This window comes from Vipera ursinii (assembly GCF_947247035.1).
Source record: "Vipera ursinii genome assembly, chromosome: 4".
Classification (NCBI taxonomy): domain Eukaryota; kingdom Metazoa; phylum Chordata; class Lepidosauria; order Squamata; family Viperidae; genus Vipera; species Vipera ursinii.
The window spans coordinates 90161197-90171221 of record NC_139514.1 but is presented as its reverse complement, the minus strand read 5'-3'; the positions used below and the strand labels follow the sequence as shown (position 1 = coordinate 90171221).

The window sequence follows — 10025 nt, the reverse complement described above, 5'->3', positions numbered from 1 at the left end:
AAAAAAGTCTTGTACAAACTTTAATTATATTTACAGTATATCTGTGAGTGAGAGAAAGACAATTACAGTACCTTAGATTTTGTCCTGTCAATAGTTTTATCCCAATATGTAATAATTACAGCAACTACAACTTTTAATATGAATCATCAACATGTTTATAGTAAATGCAATGTTTGTATCATTATTGTAGGACAGTGCTTAATCTTCTATAAGATCATGGTTTACAGATAAGATGATGAGGTTTCTGGTAGTTTGCAAGGACATAATGGCACAGCATTCATGTGATTAAAAGGGCTGTTTAAGACTTATTTTTTTCAGGACCTTCTTCCCTGACTTCCAGCCTCATATAGCCACCAACAAAACAGCAACAACTTAAGCAAAATAGTTTTCAGTGGGGAGTATGTGGGCAAAGGAAGGCTCAGCACTAGCTTCAGACCATTTTTTATAGGACTTCAAAGAAAACACAGTTGTGATGTATGGGCCTACCCTATCATATTTAGTCTCTTTTCAGTTTCATAAAATGTTGGGTAAGTGTCAATCTATTTTTAACTTTTTTGAGCAGTATCTCATTCTATTACCTGAAAAAAGGCTGACTTAAATCTGAATATTTAATGCAACATTAGCCTTTCATGAAATGACATTTTAAAATCCTTTTGCCTTTTTTCAATATGTGGGTTTATTAGCTGTTTTTTGTATGTAAATATTTCATGAAATATATTTTTACATGTCATTGATGGAACTATTTTGGGTTATAAATAGATTATACAGCAGAATGTACCGTACTTGCCACAGGTTCCCTCTGGTCATTATGCTATTAGAATATATTGTGATGAGATATATCTTCTCATTTTTGTGAAAAAAATATGTTGTAAGGGCAAGTCAGGAAACCAATAATGTTGATATGCTTTCTGTTTATAAGAAATGCAGGCCTTTGTTAACTATTTTTTAACCTTGTGTTTTGATTTTTTATTACTTATTATCAGCATTTGTTTCAATGTAAATAAAGGACATTTTTTGTTAATTTCAGCCATTGGAAGATTAAACTGAAATCTAGTCATCTAAATATTGGCTCATTTTGTTTGTTTGTTTTTTACTTCTGGTGCAGAAATGCCCTACGTACAGTCACCCACACACTCGTTACCTCCCGTATAGATTACTGCAATGCTCTCTACATGGGGCTGCCCTTGAAGACCACCCGGAGGCTTCAGCTGGTGCAGAGTGCGGCCGTGAGGGTAGTGATGGGAGCACCCTGATACTCCCATATTACACCCCTCCTGCGTGAGCTGCATTGGTTACCGGTTGTCCTCCGGGTGAGATTTAAGGTGCTGGTACTTACCTTTAAAGCCCTACATGGCTTAGGCCCGGGATACTTGCAGGACCATCTGCTGCCAGGAACGACTTCCCATCGCCCAGTACGCTCACACAGAGAAGGCCTCCTCAGGGTACCGTCGGCTAGACAATGTCGGTTGGCGACCCCCAGGGGAAGAGCCTTCTCTGTGGGAGCGCCAGCCCTATGGAACCAGCTCCCCCCTGAGCTTCGGATGGCCCCAGATCTCCAGTCCTTTCGCCGCGGCCTCAAAACACTCCTTTTCCACCTGGCTGACCTGGACTGACAGGGATTTTAATTATGTTTTTAATTTTTAACTCTAATTTTTTATTTATTTTAATTTTTATTTATTCTACAGGGGCCTTTAATTTTAATTTTTATTTTAACTTCTGTATTTATTATACGTTGTTGTTAGCCGCCCTGAGTCCTTCGAGAGATAGGGCGGCATATAAGTCCCAATGAATCAATCAATCAATCAATCAATTAATAAATAAAATATGGGAAATAATTTATAGACTGATGAAGATGTCAATTGGCAGTTTATGTAATTTCTTGTTTTCGGAATAGTTGTTCTCCCTTCTAACCAGGGGAGATGATACAACCTTTGTATGCTGAGTTGTCCTGCTTTAGTACATAATGTTTCTGTTTAAAGTATTGATCATAATGAGGGGTCCTTAGTGCTCTCTGAGCTTGATTGTTTTCTTGCAGATGTTTCATTACCCAAGCTAGATAACATCATCACTAGCACTGATGATGTTGCCTAGTTTGGGTAATGAAATGTCTGCAAGAAAAGAAGCAAGCTCAGAGAACATTAAGGACCCCTTATGTCAACCCTGAGCTACAAATATTCTCCTTTATTAATTGAGCATAATTTTTTTTAAAAAAGTATTAATTATAAACTTTTGAAGTCATCCTTATTTAACTGGGAAAATCATTTCTCATTTAACTGGGAAATAAACACAATAGGTTATCATTTTAGAGTATGAAACTGCACCTCCCAGAATTCCAAACCAACACAGCCAAAGGATAAAAAAATCTAAGTTATAATACAAGCATCTGAAAAGAGGAAATGATGTATCTTGAGGAGCATATACAATAGAAGAAAGAAGAAGAAAGAAGCAGAAGCCACAGATGCTATGAAACATTTATGGCCCAGTAATGTTATGCAGTCTGAATATTAGTCTTTATTAAGAAGAAGATATAATATAAACTCGACATTTTAGAAGAATGTGGTGTGCCTTCTCTGCATCTGTGTCAGATAGCCTTTTCTTTGATGAAAATTCCTTTCCCTTTCATAAGCTGGAAATTTGGCTGACTGTAGATCAAGAGTAAATTTATCTTGCAATTTTTTTATTCTTTCCCAAAATTCATCGGTGTTACACAGCTGAAAGATAAATATCTGCAATGCTTATTATATTCTACATATGAGTAAATCAAATTATCATCTTAATCAAAATAGATTTTTCTACCTCATCTCCATTGGATTCTTAATTTTTTTATATATCTCAAAGCTAAGTGTTTTCTCTTTATACATAGTAGTGTGTTAGTTGACTTATAACCTCTGTATCACACCATATAAATTATAGACTATATATTATGACAATTATTTAAAACAGCAAATAGAATGAAAGTTGTTACCTGCTGAAACCTTTTGCAGGTTTTTGAGAACTGTTTAATATCCTCCATATTAAGAAATGACATGATATGAACAATCAGATTTTCAGGCATTCGAACTAAGAAATCGTAGTGACCTTGACACAAGTTGAGAGTGTAATTCAGCATGTTTTTCCCAAAAATGCTTTGAACGTGCTCTGAATGAAGTAAGTAGAGGGGGGGAAACTTTTAGCACATGTGCTGTAAGAATAAACACTACTGAGGTTGTGTATTATGGTTACAGCAATATAATGCAGATTCATACTCTAACAATAAAGGTCATTGCAAAACACTGGTCACCTCATAAATTGTAGAGATAGTTGCTAGATGGGACTACAACTGTACTACGTTGTTTTTTTCAATTTTGATATATTAGCCTTCCCAATTAAACATCTACATCTGAGGAGAAATAATTTGGAAAAACAAGCTATAAAGAATAAAAAGAGAAAAACCTTTACTGTACTAAAAGAAGATGGTTGTATTTACTTAAGAGTCAGATTCATGGAACACAATGTGGCTTCTTTTTGAATGGAGAGGGTTCTGCTAGCAGTGATTGGAATTATTATTATTTGAGTTTGAGCCAACCTGAAATTAGTGATATAAATTGAATACTATTAGTGGGGAGGGAGTTAATTGTGAAGGAACAAGAATTCTGGAGAGACTAGGGTATAAGCCTTTTAAAGAATTAGATAGTAGAGCTGAATTTTATGACTTTTATCTTTCAGTTGTGTCCTTTATGATTAGCATGACAAAATCTTGGTTTGTCACTTTAAAGTGAAAGCAACTTACAAACAAAACTATAATTTTAAATGGAAAGGAAAAAGTTGGAGACCTGGCAAATTACATTAATTACAACTGTTTGTAAGAATTCTATTGTTACATAAAATCTTGTTTATATTCAATTGATCTTCTGAGTAGATGAGATGGAATCTACCTTTTCTATGTCTTATCTATGTTTTACCAATACTTTATAAAAAATGGTGTGAAAGATGACAGGGTCAGTCTTTACTATAAATACTCTAATAAATTTATGATTTATTATAGCAAAGAAATGTAAAGTATATTTAGTTACATATACATACCACAAGCATATTTCAAGCAGATACTGAGGTGGAGACCTATCTTTTTAAATAGGTTTTTGACACCTAGTCAATAACTGATATTTTTATTGATAGTTTTAGTGTTGGATATGGTTATTCAACAGGGCATTTTTGTGTCAACACTTTATTGTACACAGACCAGTGTAGAATAAAATATTGGTGATATAAAAATTAAATAAAAATAAACATGTCAGATTGTCAAGCTTCATTTAGATTGATATGAACTAGAAGGCTTGAAGGCAGAGCAAGGACATAGCTCTTGATAAAAAACATTTATTCTAGATACTAGAAAAGCCATTAATAACCTAGAAAAGAATCTCTTGCTATTCCATTCTTTTGGATAACCTTATATCCTAGTATTTTGAGAGAATATTCATAGTACAGATTTGCAAAAAGTATCCCTTCGGGAAATAATTTTCTGGTGAGTTCTAAAATGCTCCATTCCTCTTCAGAATACTGCTGTACTCACATCGTCCTGTCACACTAAATAAAGTAGCATTCCCAGGTTGTAAAGAAGTTGCCATATGTTTATGTATGCTTAGGTGTATTTGGAAATAGATCCTCACAAATTAAGAACCACTTGCTTCAAAGTCCAGAGAAAACTTCAGTGTGTACAAACCCCTTTGAAATAATATATACCTTCTGAAATAGTATGAGATAAAGTTATGCAATAACATACTATGGAAGAGCATGTGCCCCCAATGATGTCTCTATGGATTATAACCAATGCTTCTCAATGTACAAGTCGGCTGCTTCAACCCGTTTGGCAGTTTTGCCATCAGATGGTTTAATACAATTGTTTGCTTGCAGAACATCAAATTGTTACTAGAAATTATATTTGTGTAAATCTGCCAGAACAAAACTTATTTATTTATTCAGATATTATTTAGATATATAAATACCAAATTCAGATAGTACCAAAGCCACCCAAGATACATGAATATATAAGTAAGAAAGCATATTAGCACTAAGTAAAAAGTAATGTGCCTTGATCTTGATGAAAGAGAATGCTAATTCTGGATTACCTGGGTAATTCACATGAAAGTTTTCTTCTTGTCCTTAGATAATTATGACGAAAGCATTTCTTGTACATAAGCGATACAGATATACATACAGCAGTACTTTGCATTCTTGAGAGTTTTTTAAATTCCATATATAAATGAATTTGTCCTGAAGTATAATTATGATATTTATCATGAAAGATTCAGGACCTTGCTTCAGTATATGTACTTAAGATATTTGCAATAATGAAAAGATTTCTCTATAGCAACCATCCCCATGCAGGTGTGGCACCAGTCATTAAGTACATAAGCAGAAGAGCTGATTCTATATAAGAATAAGTGCTCCAGAAACAAAGAGATAGAAAGAAATTAAATGAACTCTATGGAAAAAACCTACTAACTGTTTGCACTGTACTTCATTAATGTCAAGTAGTTCTTTGGACGAAATAAGGCTTGCTAATATACTGTATAAAGGTAAAGGTAAAGATTCCCCCGCACATGCGTGCTAGTCGTTTCCAACTCTACGGGCCGGTGCTCATCTCTGTTTCAAAGCCGAAGAGCCAGTGTTTGTCCGAGGACGTCTCCGTGGTCATGTGGCCGGCATGACTAGACGCCAAAAGTGCACGGAACGCTGTTACCTTCCCACCATAGTGGTCCCTATTTTTCTACTTGCATTTTTACGTGCTTTCGAACTGCTAGTGTTCTGAACCAGCCCTCTTCTCGCAACCCCTATTCAAAAAGAAGAGTCTGGAGAGCGTCCAAGGCTAAAAGGCTTCTGCCAAGATTTAATTACGCAGTTAACAAAAACACTAGAGCTTGTCTTCTCAAGCGGAAAAGTTGCTTTCAGCAACCAGCCCCTCCCCAAACACTCCTTTTATAGAGAGCTCAGGGCGTGGTCTCCCTGTGCCTCCTCCCGAGGAGTCTCACAGCCTTTCTTTGTTTGTTCCTGCTCGACTGCCTCCTGCATCGGGCGTCCTTGAACAGGGCCAGCTGTGGGTCATCTTCCTCCGCACTCTCGGGCTCACGCAGCTGAGAAGAGGTCCCCGGCTGAGGACTCTGCAAAGCCTCCAAATCATCATCAGCCGGTTCGTTTCCCTCCTCCCCCACATCTGAGTCCTCCGATACATCGGAGCCGGCTGTCGGACCCACAGGCTGGCCCTGAGTCACAACAGCTAGGTTGGCAGAAGCTGGGATGAGTAACAGGTGCTCACTCTGCTACCCGGCACTCAGGATTTGACCCGCCAAACTGCCGATCTTCTGATCGACAAGCTCAGCATCCTAACCCACTGAGCCACCGCGTCCCTCTAATATACTGTATATATTCTGTCATTACTTTTTTAAAAAAATATTTAATAAGATTTATATCATGGCCATCTTGCTATAGTGGCTTTGGGTAGCTAATAACAGATGAAAACATCCTATCTATACACTGCTAAAACTCAAAACAGTGCTTTGTAGGGCAACAGTTTTTGAACCTAGGCACCTCAAATGGGCTAACTTACAAAATGTCTCCAAAATCCAGGACCTGTGATGCCCAAAGGGATGAAACCTAGGAGAGTTGTGGCTGCTTTAACGCTGTTGGGCCACTGCTGTGGTCATGTGATCATTTTCAACATGCTGTGACAGTTTCCCAGCCACTCTCAGAATTTCTCATTCCTTCCCCCACCCAGCAGCAGCTTCTTATCTGACTGTTGAAAAGGAAGGGGGGAAGGGAGGGAGGGAAGGCAGGAGAGAGGGAGAAACAGGAAAAAAGAACACTACCACTCATTATTACTGCCCCATGCCACCATCAGGATGCCATCTTTGACTCATGTGGCACCTCTTGCACACTCCCAAGCACTCACAGGCATCTGTTACTTCCTTCCGTGCATGCTCCCTGACACACATGCCCTCCCTGACACACAGGGCATCTCCTGCACACCTTCACAACTCCCATGCATTCTATCCAAACTACCTAGCACCTGTCATGCACCTCATACACCCTTACCAACTCATGTAACCCACCCATGTGCCTTCCCTAATTCATGTGACATCTTTTGTGCACACCTGTGCATCTCTCCCAACCTGCAAGGCACTTCCCTATGCACCCCCTCACTCACTCCCCCACTCAGAAGTACCCACTTACCTTCTTTCTGTTCTTGGTTAAGATGGCAACGCCTGGATCAGCTGCGGCTGCATTGGCTCTCGAAGGTGAAAAGTTTTTGGAGGGATATAAGGGATATAGGCCACATGATCAGGAAGATTTTAATGTGTTTGAGCAACATAGTGGGACTAAGCTAACATACAACCGACAATCTTTGCTGGCATGGTGAGTTTTTAGCTGTTTCAGAACTGTTGGTGAGACCGTTAAAAGTCGTTCACGCTGTTTGAAATTGTTCTGCTGGCAACAAGTTCTGACTGCTGGCCCAGCGACAGATTCTATTGCAAATCAGGGCTGTTTCTGAAGGAGGCAGAGCTGGAGAGGTCCCGGAGCTTATGGAGCAAAGGAACTGGATGAGGCTGTTGGTAAGCCCAGAGGATGGGAGAGAGGCTTTTGGAGGAGTTGGAGGCGGCAGGCGCCCCTTTAAGGAAAAGGTGCAAGAAACAGGATCAGAAAAAGGAAAGGAGGCGAGGTTGTCGTGCAGGAATACTAGCTAATTTGAGGGATAATCTACACAGAGCTCCATTTCCATCTGTCCTGTTTGCCATCGTTCGCTCCCTAAAGACTAAAATGGACATTCTGAAGCTTGAGCTGGCCACAAACAAGGAGTGTATATTGGAGGTGGTGACCCTTTGAGAGCTGTATGCAACAAAATTTCATTTTGATGTATGCCGATTGGTATACTTTCAAAATGACAATAAAGCTATTATTATTGTTGTTGTTATGTTGTTGTTATTATTATTAGACTTGCTGGCTTCCTCTCTGATTTTCTCCCTGCAAGCTTCCCACAAGGAAAATAATGGGAAGGTGGGCAGGAATTTGAGGGAGGGAGGGAGGGAAGGAAGGAAGGAAATGATGGAATGATAGGGAGGGAGGAAGGAACAGAAAGGAAAGAAAGAAAGAAAGAAAGAAAGAAAGAAAGAAAGAAAGAAAGAAAGAAAGAAAGAAAGAAAGAAAGAAAGAAAGAAAGGAGGGAGGGAGGGAGGGAGGGAGGGAGGGAGGGAGGGAGGGAGGGAGAGTTTCTGATCCTTCCTGACAGTTTCCCATATTCTCTTTCTCAGTTTAGGTAAGCAAATATCTCTGAAATGATGACCCAATGGGGCCTGAGTTGTCTAGTAATTAAATAAATACTAAAAACAACCAAGACCCAACATTTATAATGGTCACCAAGATAAAAACAGATCTGATAAAGTAATAATGCCTCCCAGTCTCCAACTAACCACCAAACCCCATGCCTGGGACCACATCCAAGTCTTTAAGGTATTTTTGAAAGGTCAGCAGAGTTGGAGCCAATCTTATATAATCTTTTTGTTGTTTCTTATACTACTAAACTAAAACATAAGGCCCCGATTTGCAACTTACATAAAACAGCTTTAGAAGAAATGAGAGTGGTATAAGAAGTGACAAGAAAAGAGATAAGTAGAAATAGTATGCAAAAGATACTGTAGATCTTTATAAGTTCAGATGCTATACTTTATAGAAGAGATGAGTTATGCTGATAAATGCCATTTATATTTGTGTGTACCTTCAGAAGGTAAAATTTCTTTGAGTGATTTATATGGGAGGTTTGCCTATCAATCCTAGCACAACGAAGATCAAATCTTTGTGCTGCAAACAATAACATTAACAAACAATAACGAAGAACCAGTCTGATTGTAATGGCTAAGACATCAGGCTAGAAATCAGGAAAGTGAGTACTAATTTCGTTTAAGGAATGAAGTTCTGCCAAGTGAAGCCTTGACTGTATGCAGTATGACTGTATGTGCATGCATGTATATATATATAGAGAGAGAGAGGTACACAATTATTTTCCCACTTAATACTTGCTATGTAAGTGTTCATCCAATAGAAAATCTCTGTGTGTCTTCTTCAATTCCTTTGGAAAAATCTTTTCTTGATTAGGTCGGTAAGTAATTTGCCATGATCTCCAGATAACCTACAGTGTTGAGAATTTTAAAAAGAGTGCAGTAAGTTATTATCCCTTTCCCATTTTTGTCAATAATCTAAACATAAAGCAAGAAATCGAAAACATCATTTGCAACCATTTGTGTTTGAATTACATTGTGTAGGAAAAGAGAAACATGGCACACGAATGGTGTTATTTGTTTCGGAGTCCATGACTACAATATATATATATACAGACGTAACTCTGGCATATCTGTCAGAATGGCTGTTTGGAACTGCTATCTCTTTTACCTGAGATTTTATTCTCTTAGCTGACTTAACAGACACTTGACTATACAGAAGATTAAAAAGTGCATCTTTCTCATATCTTCACTTTTTTTTTGAAAATATACAATAAAGTTTCTAATTTCAGAATAATAAGATCTATGTCATTTTACCTCAGTTTTTGTGATGGTGAAGTAGTGAAAATCTTTCTGGGGAGCAGGAGCCTGAATCTGAACTTCACAAAGTTTCTCCTGCAGTAGTGAAGACATTCTATGTCCCAAAGTTGCTTCTACACCTTCTGTAGAGCTTGAACTCAGCCTATTTTATATGCTCAAGAAATAAATGACTGGCTTGTGTTTACATTACTGAGACCAGTTTCTTTACCTAAGGAGGGTTCCGGTGAATAGTGTTTTCATCACCAGTTGGGCAATAGTAAAAACAAAAAAGAAAAGCTATGAGTCTGTTTAATGTTTGAATTTTAGAGATGGGGGGGATTTAAGTAATACTATGCAGTAATAATTTCCCTTCCTTCCTTCCTTCCTTCCTTCCTTCCTTCCTTCCTTCCTTCCTTCCTTCCTTCCTTCTTCTTTCTCTCTGCCTTTGAGTCCATCTTGACTCCTGGCAACCTGGATTTG

General features: G+C 38.1%; 1 protein-coding gene across 1 annotated transcript; it reads right to left on the bottom strand.

Annotated features, from left to right (window-relative positions):
• Positions 1 to 2546: 2546 nt before the first annotated feature.
• On the bottom strand, positions 2547 to 9663 carry LOC310640622 (F-box only protein 36-like; the record flags this gene model as incomplete). Its single annotated transcript, XM_083363030.1, is given in 5 exon segments — positions 2547 to 2711; positions 2966 to 3136; positions 9045 to 9047; positions 9050 to 9157; positions 9564 to 9663. Coding segments are annotated over 5 exon segments (543 nt in total). The 5' UTR covers positions 9660 to 9663.
• Positions 9664 to 10025: the final 362 nt, after the last annotated feature.